The sequence below is a fragment of the Daktulosphaira vitifoliae genome, unplaced genomic scaffold, assembly GCF_025091365.1.
Source record: "Daktulosphaira vitifoliae isolate Bord-2020 unplaced genomic scaffold, ASM2509136v1 Scaffold_1, whole genome shotgun sequence".
Taxonomy (NCBI): Eukaryota; Metazoa; Arthropoda; class Insecta; order Hemiptera; family Phylloxeridae; genus Daktulosphaira; species Daktulosphaira vitifoliae.
The window spans coordinates 74061950-74073967 of record NW_026099572.1 but is presented as its reverse complement, the minus strand read 5'-3'; the positions used below and the strand labels follow the sequence as shown (position 1 = coordinate 74073967).

The window sequence follows — 12018 nt, the reverse complement described above, 5'->3', positions numbered from 1 at the left end:
TCTTAATGTCAAAAGAATGACCTGAATTTTGGGGAATAAAAAAATATACAAGAATGTCCACATGTCGGAGAGATTATATAGGCTGTCAGAGAACAATCTATTTTCGTGTTTTGTGCACTCGAATGAAGATTTAGCTACTATCGGGTTTGAGTGTTGAACTGAGTCCAAAACTAACTGCGATTAGCGTCGGTGGCGATTCTAAATATGTTCCAGAGGCATTTTAGGATAATTTTAGAGTTACAACCCGTGTATCGGATTGAGGTATTTTGGCATTATCAATTCAATAAAAAAAATCAGTATGGAAAATGCAAATAGTTTATATTTGTTTATATTAGTCAATGACATATCTTTTAACAATGTAATAATAATTTAGGTGTATTACAATCAGTTTTCTGTATTTTTGCCACGCTACTGCATTAATAAAAAAATAAATATTAGCCATCTATAATAAATAAATGTTTTATCTTTTGAAAAATATGTACTTTCAATTACTAATATATAATTAATAAAACATCAATAAAAATATTGGTATATATATATATAGCTTTGCTCTTTATAAAATATTTATAGGAACTAGTGTAAATAAAATTTCAGCATGAAATGTGAATACCATAGCTCTTATTTTTTTCTAAAGTCATTTAGACCATCTTTAGGCGCAATTAATTACTCAACAGTATATGATGCCACGAGCAATAAAATGTTACAACTATTTAGGTATGATTTAAACATATTTATAAAACAACTTTCAACAAAAATAAATAAATAAAAATAAATGGCAAACTGATGAAAAAAAATATAGAAACAAATACACTTTGTATGAATTACAAATAAAAATAATAATATATTAAAATTATAAATATTTTGTTTTTGTGTTTTGATGCTGTCTAAAATTGGTTTACTAGGTGGTAAGGTGAATAAAAAAACTTAATGGTGAGAGATTGGAATCAATTTGTCTGGGCCAGCGAGAGCGGGCGGCAATGGAGCTTCTACGGTCAGAACACCGTCTTTGCTCAGAGAAGACTTAATGGCTTCTGGATTGGTTCCTTTTGGAAGCAAGAACTCCCGATTGTACTCCCTGTATACGGATTTCGAATCTGATTTTTCTTCATGTTTGGCATGTACCTAAAAAACGTAAATTGCCACATTAACAGACATAACTTAAAATCAAAATAAGAAACCTTCAAATAATAGTTGAATCAAAAAGTGTAATCATTTAAAAAGAGGACATTTAATTTTTTTACTAACGCTTTTAATCTGTACGCCAGTTGAGATAAGTGTTAAAATATTTCAAAACGAATGGCATACTTCTGTTTAAACAAATGAAGAAAATCGGTCGATGCTCTTGTTAAGAGGAAATATGATTTATTCAGATAATATTTCATTCGAGTCCTCGATACCACCAGAATAAATTAGTTCACTGATTTTATACGAAAATTATTAGAGCGCAATGTGAACAAAATAATATATAAAAATACTACCGAGTCGACGGCGATTCAAACATTAAAACAAAATATTATTTTTTACACATGGCCCGGTACGCGTTAAACGATCCAACAATTGTACCTTGTCAGCGCACAAACATAATTTTCAATTAAAATACGTTTGACATTTTAATAGCTTGTACTCGCATAAAGCGAAGAAAAATGAACGGTTAAAAAATGGCTGAACTCGTTTGCGTTCGACACGAAATCAAATTATATAAATAGCATACACGATTTAACCCGCAGTTCCTTCACATGATATTATACAACGGTCCTTCTCGGCACATCTTTAATTGGTCATATGATTAATTCTTGACCTGAATGCAAGGCAAGCGGTTACTTAAAAGACTTGTTTGGATATTCGAAAATATCTGTACATTAGAGATCAAAGCATTAGCTGTCCGAAGGCTTTTGGCCATTTATGGAGTTTATACGGGTGCCATAGTATGCAAGGTCTCGGATAAGGCGTGGGTTGGTTTTTCAGGTGTGTGTGTGGGTATTCAAATAAAAATATACCACTCCTATACGACAAAAAGACGTGAACTCGTGTGCAAACATGTACGAGGACAACAAAGATCAAAACGTTTCGCACTACTTAAAAGTAACGAAAAATACCCCAGTTAAAATCGAACAGTATCGCGATATGTGACTAATTGTATTGTAAAAATTATAATGCAAAATAAAATAAAACTTAATAATAAACACGGACTTTTTTTTGAAAATTGATAGTTTGTATCCGAGTTGAAATAGAAGCGTCAAGGTTTCCTCATTAGTAGTATGTGTTTTAAACGAATTAAACGAAGAATGAAGGTCTTTGCAGATGAAGCGTGCCATTTTCGGAAGAGTAGAAGAGAGGAGGGACAATTAATTCGTTATTGTTTGCGATGGCAACACCTTACACGGCCACAACAGTTACAAAAACACGTCACCCACACGTCTGAAATGCGTTTCCGGCTTTACGGGTCGCCGCCGTCACGCTTAAAAAACCGGACTATCCGCCACGCGCACCAATCCTATTAATAGAATATATTACTGTATATCACACAGATTATCGAGAAGAAATCGACAAACATATCCGGTACCCGTTGGAGAGTGCGGTTTTCTCCGTTATTACAATTATTAAAACATAGTACTTGACATCACCAACGGGTAGACTACTGACTATTAGTGTCGAGTGGGGGAGACTTACCAGAAGTTTGTTATCGACTGTCTTGACTACGATTTCTTCGGGTTCGTATTGGCTTACATCGAACCTGAGCTTCAAGCATTTGTTGTCACCGTCTTCTTGGATCAAGGGCGAGTTGATATTTTCGACCCATCCACTTGGATTGGATGTGGTTGTCAATCGGCTAGACGGTAAGTCACTGTGATTGGATGTGATAGTGTTTGAAGAGCTAAAAAAAAAAACCCAAGAAACAATTAGCGTAAGTTGGCGAACGTGTTAATTAAAATAAAACATGCTTGCTGAAGACCGACTGTTTTAATAACAGACATATTTACACCATAAAATAGCGTGCCATAAACGAGACGAACACAAATTATGACATTTATCCCAAGTGCAGCTGAACCAAAAATTGTGCAACGAAAGTTTTATTTTCAAATACGGTAATAAAGTTTACATAATATTTATATAATACTGCTTTGAGTAATATTTTATTTTTGTTTGCGTTGATTCTATTGGATGACCGTGGGACGAGTGTGAAAATTACCCATTTTGGTTACATTTGTTTACAATCAATGATTAATTCAAATGGGCCCACGCAAAAACAGCTTATTGCATTTTTCATTCGGCCGACAGAAGGTCACAAGCCGAAGTTAATGAGTCTTTGCGTTAAATACAATAACTGAAATGTATGCAGCGCGCCAATAAAACATAACATTGCGCATATTAAGTAAAAATATTATTTTAGGGTCGCAATATGTACACAAAGCTAATCACCTTGGTACGTGCATATACTATAACTATTAACGTTTTTATAAAAAAAAAAGTCTTTTACAAATTGTTTGTTCAAGGTTTGGCTAAAAAAAAAATTATAAAAAATGTCTATGTTGACTTTCACTAATGATGTAGAAGTAGATCTCCCAAATAATAACACTGCTATATTAATTGGCTTCGTTTTATTTACTATTTTAAATTAGTTAGCGAAAAAAATATACTAATTGGAAAATGTAAAACGTTGGAGTGAATTATTATTATTATTTTTGTTATCAACCGAATTTCACCATTTAGTATTTGTATTTTTACTGAAAATAATGAATTTTTGAATAAAAAAATAGAACAATTTGGTAATTTCACAATATGACATTTATCAATTTTTTTTGCAATTTTCAGTGTGTTTTAGAAAGAAAAGATTTTTGTATGAAATTTTTCAACAAATGTTTTAAATGTCATTAAAAGGTTTTTGTACGAACTTTGTGAAGGTAGTCGCATTAGTTGTTGTATTGTTATAAAAAAAATATTTCTTACTTATTAAACAGGTATCATGGTTAGTTAATTTCATTTTAACAAAGCAGTAGTAACCGAGACACGAGTATTTCTTGTGTAATGACGTTACGGATCAGAATTTATTAATATTTAAAAAAAATAATCATAATTGTTCTCCGCTAAATTAATATATATGAACATGCAATTATAAATACCAGAAAAAATCTTAATGAGTTTATAGCTTCTGATAGCGTGCGATTTGACTATATACTTCAACAGCTAATACAACGAAATAGGCAAATAATTTCAAGAAAAAAAAAACCTGCACAATTGTAACGCCAATTAAGTTCAAAACATTTAAAAAACACGTTGGCGACTGACTTATAGTAATAAATCATATAGGCACTCGTACATTAAAATGGTTCATATTTTATTACATAACTATTAAACATATAATTTTATTTTTCAGTATTTGCTCTATTTACATGGCTCATTAAACATGCAGATATGCTGTATACAATTTTTTATGCGATATCAGCAGTAATTCACACACGGTTCGTTTGAAAATTAATAAATATTGTTTATAGTTTGTGTCGCTTAAGTGATAGCGATACGCGCACAGTTCAGTTACAATCACGATATCTCATAATGTACCCGAAAAAATGAAAGAAGCTCATTTTTTACGACTGTCTGAGAAACAAATCCGTAAGTCATTCTAAGAGCGTCAAAAGCGAAATTCGCTGGGTCACGACGTACGTTACCGTCCTCGTATTGTGAGTTCCTCTATTATAACAAAGCTGCCACACAGACGCTAGCCAGCACACCATTAAAAAGATCATACCGCGCATTATAATACAGAGGCTGTGAAAAAATAAAATTATAAATACGCGTCTATCTGTCCGTGCCGTAATTGCTGAAGCGCGCCGCAAAAAAATATAAAATACCATTCCCATCACGACCTAGTTCATTGTTTAGCGTAATCAATGTCAACACACGGCCGAAATGATTCACCGGCACGTTTACCATCGACCGAAGTGGTTCCAGTTGCTTCCTGGACTTCCGAACCGGTTGTAAAGATATGTGATTTCTCTCTATTAAGTAGTCAAAATCATCATACCGTCAAATCTATTATAATATTTACAATCTTAAGGCGATCCCACGCGTTCAAGAAATGTTTAGCGCAACGAAATATTCAACGTGATATATTTTTTTTTACAAATCACGAACAAGCAAATACATTGAGCGGTTTCCCATTAGCATATGACAGCGAAAACAATGGAATAATGATGGAGTGCATTAAGGAAAATGTTCAGCATATGTGCCCCGCGTGCAACACACCTAAAACAACGCAATCTTAACAATGCATGACGTTAATCGCCAGTGCTGAACGATTCAAAATGCACATGCTAATAATTTTACAATACATTTGATGCTAATTAAAATGCCGCTTTATGAATGTACTTACAAGGACTTTTCTTCCACATGTGATGTCCTTTTTATTTATTTATTCAAGTAATAGATTGCACATAAAAACAAATATATTAATAAATTTTGAATTATTCAATAAAAAAAAAAAAAAAACAAATGACTAACAATTATAGAGAAACAATATCTCAAATTGATATTGAAACACCGGAGAGTTTATAGCGTTGCAGTAACTATCAAAATACATGTTAAATTAAATTAAGTACTGACTTTGTTGATGTCTTGAAGAAGTTCGATTCTCTGTTCATGAGTTCTGAACGGAATTTAGTCATTTCGTCTTCCATTTTGCGCATTTCAGCGTCAAACCGTTCACGAATGTTGCTGAACTCCGAGTCGATAACGCTGAAGTCACCCAATTTTATGGGGATATCTCTTTTCACTCCACTGTTGTGCGCCATTTAATATTCAAACAACTAAAAACGAACCGAACGAACAATTTGGGGTAGCGAATATTACTGAAAATGTTCACGGCTAAGGGCGTCCAACTTGCGTCGAGTACTGATGTACACTACCGCTCGGTGGCTGCTCGCCTGGTTTATATTTTAGTGGAAAATATCGAACGCCCACCGGCGCCGCTGTTCACCAGCGGATGCTGTCGTCGCCGCCGCCGCCGCCACAACGCTGGGAGCGCTCCGTTCGGTGTAGGCGATCACTTGGGCCCCGCCGTTACCAAAGAAGTCGATTTTTCACCTACCGTCTTTTAATTTTCCTACATATGTACCCCCACAAATAATTGTAATCCTCGGTGTTAGCGTAGGCGATTATTTTTGTAAGCTACACACTAAAGCACTGCGGTGAATTAATGACGTATCAATTTATTATTACTTTCATTACGCATCTTAATATTCTAGAAGTTTCTCGACGTCACTCTTGCACCTACCTCACATCAAAATACCGTTCGCAGGTTTTGCGTTGTCAACATTTCATTAGATTTGTTTAAAAATAATACTACTACGTGTGACAAGTTACCACATGTGACCTGTGCAACGGTTGTCATAGTACCGCGTGTTCAAGTAATATTCATACGAGTAAAAGAAACGGTACCTTTACATGACAACCTGATTTACGCAAGTGATTAATGCTACATAAAATGGGTTGATGTAAAGTTAAGCCTTTAAAAGTTTCTGTATATTAAAATAGTTATTTTAAAATATATTTAAATTATTATTGATTTTAAGTAATATTCATGAGCGGATCTATAATTATTATATGGGGGAGCTGCTAAGAAAAAAAGTTTTCGTTCTGACGGCAACCTAATTAAGTTTTTTGACCTGTAGACTTTCTTATATTTTTATTAAACTGTTTTTCGACATGATCACAAGGAGTACTACAGCATACTAGCGCCTCACAAAATATGCCTCTGGTAGTATTTAAAAATGTTCAATAATTACATTGTTCTTTATGAAAACTATTTGCTATAATTTATAAAAGATATTTATCTAAAATCACTAGACGGTCATTTTAAAAAAAATCAATTTTTAATTACATTTTTTATATTAAATTAATTACAATAATTAATCATGGAAAATATGATCAACTTCATCACCAAAATATTGAGGGAATTTGGAAGGTGGCTTGAGGGACATAGCTTCCAATAAAACCATTTTTTACATGCATTCAACAATGTAAAATCTATGGAGGAGATATTAATCTTTTTTAGTATAACTTTTACAATATAACACCAAAATTGTGCGTTGACAGTAATTAAAACACTTGTATAGTATTATTTTTACGTTAATATAACCAATTTGTTTAATTATAGGTAACATTAATCAATAAAAAAAGATAATTAGATACTGTTGATTTAAAAAATTAGTGAGCGTAAAGCATTTTGGATATTCAATCTTATATTACATTCACTTGAACGAATATCAATAGACTAAAACTAGTATTGCTTAAAAGTGTAATTCATTTGATTAAAATCATTACCGCAGACTATGTAAAAACAGTTTTTATATAGTTTGTGATATTACTTCGCTTATCTAGATCCCTTTAGAAATAAAAAAAACATCAGATTAACTTTAACTGTGCCGCTTTACATGTTTGGTCACTTAATGCTAGCATATAAATGATAACGTTATTTTTTGAAATAATACTTATTATTATGATTATCATAATTATAATTTTTTTATTTATAATTTTCATAATTTACTTAAAGTTTTGAGTGAATATATTCACTTAAAACACAGCCATATCAATGTTATGTTTTGAAGGAGACATGTAAATAAATATAAAACAATTGTAGTAAATAAAAAATAATTGATATTATCATTTATAGTTACTAAGAGTGAATTGGAAATGTGTCGTTGCATGAATAAATAACTATTGTGGACATATGTTGTACTAAGGCACTAAATTTGATGAGGTCCGGGGCAAATCATAATTTTCGGGATGCCTATACCAGGAGGGAGGGTATTGAAGTGGGATATATTGCCCCGGTAAAAATGATTGCATGATCAAGGTACTATTTTTTCCGTTTAGAGGCGATTATACATTTTTTTCTTATTTATATTAAAAAAACAAACCCTAACTGAGTCACTGCTAAATGCAGAGACCGAAGCACTTGTCCCGTCCTTGCGCGGACAACGGTTGTACATTTATAATAGAATCGTTATTTTGAATAAAATTGATGTTTCAGTATTAGTTACCGATCAACCACAATTGCCAACATATACAGACATTCTACATCAAAATATAACGATAACGGCATTACAGAGCGACCTACAGAGGAGTGACCCTTTTAACGGTGGCCAAAAATTCAAGTGGGAGTTATAGAAATCATATGGTTACTATAACTACCACTTAAACTTTTGATTAGCGTTAAAAGAATCACTCTGTAAATTAATAAGGTGGATTGTGAGCTTCGCACAATTTCAGGACCCCTTGGATTTTTGCCAAAGTTACGGCGCCACTGCATGTAAATCACACGCACTGATGAATATGGCGACTACCAAATAAGTATTTGGTTTGTTTAGTTCAACGTTTTTACATAACATTATAAAAAATTTTCTAAATTTCCGTACCCACGCAATTACGTGTTCCGGTCAGTGGAGAGTTTGATTACCTGATGAACTGTAACAGACACACACACACGCATTATTTGCCCCTACACTTTTTTCCTGAGTGGTCCCACAAAGTACATAACACACACACACACACACACACATCATTGACTACGGTAATCGGTTCACAAACGTGGTCCGTTTATAGAAATGTTTCAACAGCCGCCGCAAAACAATGTGATCGTGTTCGTGTGTACTTTTTGACTATGCTAAAATCTAAACGGGTACCGGTGACTCACAGCTGCTGTCCATCTCTTCGCCATGACGTCACCGTTGACTGACGCAGTATTTTACGACCACAACCGCTTTTGGCACAGCTGCTTCTTATGTCGTAAAAACGATTGGTTGCGCTCATACCGTTTTATTGCGATTCTTCGAGTTTTCACCCCCAAAAAATAATAATCCATGTATTATCTTATAAGATTGTAAGCTAATTAACTCATTATATACATGAACAACCAAATATATTAACGTCGTATAAACATTGGCGGTGACACTTGTATTAAAAATCTATGTTATAAATTTATATTTAAATATATGGAAGCGTTGTTTCAATATTCATAAATTAAATCGAACGGTAACAGATTATTATACAATATATTGATATTCAAGTAAATATACTATGAATAATGCAAATTCATGAGACTGCTTTCTCAAATAAACTAACGTCGGAAATAAAAACATATAATAAGTCATGAAAAATAAATGATTTCATTTGTTGTGATGTCGAACAACTGATAATACATACAAACCTAATGCTTTGTTTTTATATTTAATTTTTGGCTGACTGTTTATATTTTTGTTATTTTCACGTTCAACCTGTCACATAATTTATTATACAACATCCACTAATTTTTAATGTGCTTGTAAAAAAATAAGACAAACAACGCTATTCTTGTTGGTTATTTTTACTAAATGCAATCCCAATCTTGTTTTAATGTAAAAAATGTATATATTTTTTAATCTAAATTGTTAAGAAAGCTGTACATCTTTTAAAAATTGATTATCGTTCACTTTAAATTATACAGCTTTTAAATCTGAATAAAAGCGTGTGAATTATTGAAGCTGAATATCGAATAATCATTTTGAATTAGCGTTTCAAAGAGAAAATGACTTGAAAGTAAATCGACAGATGTCTGCTATTGTAATAAAATTGATACCCAAAATAATATGATACTAAGTCCCCCCGTATTTAGTTCCATTATATCCACTCCTAAACTTTTTTGAGATACATCAACGTTTATTGTCTGTTAGGGGTTCTATACAGGATGACAAATCGTTTTTCGAATTGTCAAGAAGACGTTGCATAAAAATGTCGGGTTACAACTGGAGGGACAGAATTTGAAACTAAGTGCTCGCTGATCAATTAACCAAGTACATATTTGATGGTACCATGCCGTGGTAACTTGATATACATCCACTGAATATCTATTGACTTATATATTACTTTGTAGGGAAATTGTATATGTTAATTTAATAGTGTAACGATTGATTTCCAGCACTGCTTGAGTTTTTAGGTCATATAACGTGAATACAATTAAAAAATGTAATCTTATAGAGAAACACGCACTCTCTGAGCCCAGGCACTTTTAACAATATTTAAACATACTGGTGGCTGATGGCGTTTACTAAATATAAAAATAAAAAGTTCTTACGAATCATAGGGAAGAGGCATAAATATTTTCCAGAATATGAGTTAGGATAATAGTGAACTCTGTGAAGATAAACAAGCAAATAATTTGGTTTTTAATTTAGTGTAAATTTATAATTATATGATTAACGTTTTTTAAAACGCTGACGACTCGAAGAAAACAAAATACAGTCCTTCATCGAAATGTTAGTTTTAAAATTATAAAATTAAAAACATCCGCTAAATGTTTTTTATTAAAAATATTAAGTTTGAGATAATAAACCTACTTGAAGCAATTCCTAAATAACGATATTTTATGTTAAAATTTTATTCACACTATTGAAATTCATTAACATTTTGGCTCAATATTCTTAGCATTCTAACATTAACAAAAATAAACATACCACCTTAATGATCACAAGGTTGTTTTAGGAATAACAAGAAAAACAAAAAATAAAAATATATATATACATATATTTAATTTACAATCGGACATTCTATACGTTATAAATTACCTCCCAAAATATTATTTTAACTTTTTCTTAATTTTAAATTATTAAAAATAAATTTTCTAGGGTTTTTAATTATTTAACTAATTTTTATTTAATTTTTCAATTGTAAAATATTTCTTCTTTGTTAATTATCTCGGAAATCATCATGATACTTATATATTCTTTAAATCCTAGGTATATGTTAAAAATGTTAGTGATAATTTATTAAGCTCATTATTTGTTTTTAATAAAAATAAATAAAAAAGGTGAAAATTATTATCATGATAGTTTAAAAATATCGGGGATGACACAATGTTGATGAGTAGTGATTATTTTTATCTTTTGGTTTCATTCCAAAGGTCAATTGTGAATTGGCCAAATACGAATAGTTTAAGGTATGCACAGATGTGTGAAACTGAAAAATATTTTTGACATTTTCAATATTTTAATAATATATAAAATCGTTCAATTTGATAACACTAGATTTTTACTAAGATTGCAATAAAAAAAAATATTAACTAGATATTACACTATTTGTTGTTGTATTTTTTTAATGCAATATTTCTTGAATACTACAAGTTGATTGTATAAATGATTTGGTCTTCATCAGTTTTACTAAAACGGATATGTAACAATTCGAAAGTATTTATGAGGTAATCTGTGGGCGTTTTTACGTTATTATATAGGGAATGGCCAGATTTTTTTTGGGTCTAGATTGAAACAAAACAATTTATACAAAAAAAGTTCGTTCTATATAAATTTACTGGTTTTCTTACTTTCAAAATATAAATTATAATTATAAACTTAGAATACTAGTATCTTTTAAAACAACACACATCATGAGATAAATACTTAATTATGCTAAAGCTTCTCCAATTGCGCTACAATCTCCTTAAAAAATATTTTTCATAAATAGATGGCAGTAAATATTTACAAGAAGTATCTCTACATTACCCTATATGACTGATTATTTTCAAATTTAAATTAAGTCATGTACGGCGGCAGACTATAATTTAAAACTTGATAATTAAAAAAAATAATTCAGCCGTTTAAAATTTAATAGTTTTGAAACTATAGTAATTTTTATAAATAATAAGAATTGATAACTTTTGGCTAATATTTTTAATTGAAGTTATATAGTACTTTTCTTAATTATAGTAAGCTCGTGTATTTATTTATAACATTCACTAGTCATAAGAAGAGGAAGTTCGATCGAGAGTGACAACCCACTTACTTGTGCCCTATAAGGACTGTGTTGAACTGCTTACGGTAATCAAACTATATCTATTTTAGGATAAACTTCAAACAACTAGTAAATATGACGCATTTTCTCCTTCCTCGCATTTATTGATGTTATGAGCTCAATGTAACAATAACAAATAGTTATTGATCCATGGTGTTATAGTTCCTCAATTTTTAACAATTTAATAAAAATTGATGAATT

At 31.3% G+C, this 12018-nt stretch overlaps 1 protein-coding gene across 2 annotated transcripts; it reads right to left on the bottom strand.

The window, feature by feature from the left end:
- Positions 1–301: 301 nt before the first annotated feature.
- Positions 302–5920, bottom strand: LOC126900040 (alpha-crystallin B chain). Of its 2 annotated transcripts, XM_050675459.1 has the most exons (4): positions 5602–5920; positions 5372–5398; positions 2671–2875; positions 302–1122 (listed from the first exon to the last, which is right to left on the bottom strand). In XM_050675459.1, the coding sequence occupies exons 1-4, from the start codon at positions 5787–5789 to the stop codon at positions 925–927; spliced, it is 618 nt and encodes a 205-aa protein (XP_050531416.1). In that variant the 5' UTR covers positions 5790–5920; the 3' UTR covers positions 302–924. The 2 variants fall into 2 exon arrangements, with proteins under 2 accessions (XP_050531416.1, XP_050531426.1); XM_050675469.1 differs by lacking the exon at positions 5372–5398 and having other exon boundaries at positions 5602–5918.
- Between the last annotated feature and the right edge of the window lie 6098 nt (positions 5921–12018).

Excerpts from the sequence above, each read along its gene's own strand:
- LOC126900040 (XM_050675459.1), bottom strand. The coding sequence starts at position 5,789 with ATGGCGCACAACAGTGGAGTGAAAAGAGATATCCCCATAAAATTGGGT. Across the intron at positions 5,399-5,601 it reads TTCTTCAAGACATCAACAAA|GACATCACATGTGGAAGAAA; the intron begins GTCAGTACTTAA and ends ATAAATAAAAAG. Across the intron at positions 2,876-5,371 it reads CATGTGGAAGAAAAGTCCTT|CTCTTCAAACACTATCACAT; the intron begins GTAAGTACATTC and ends TTTTTTTTTTAG.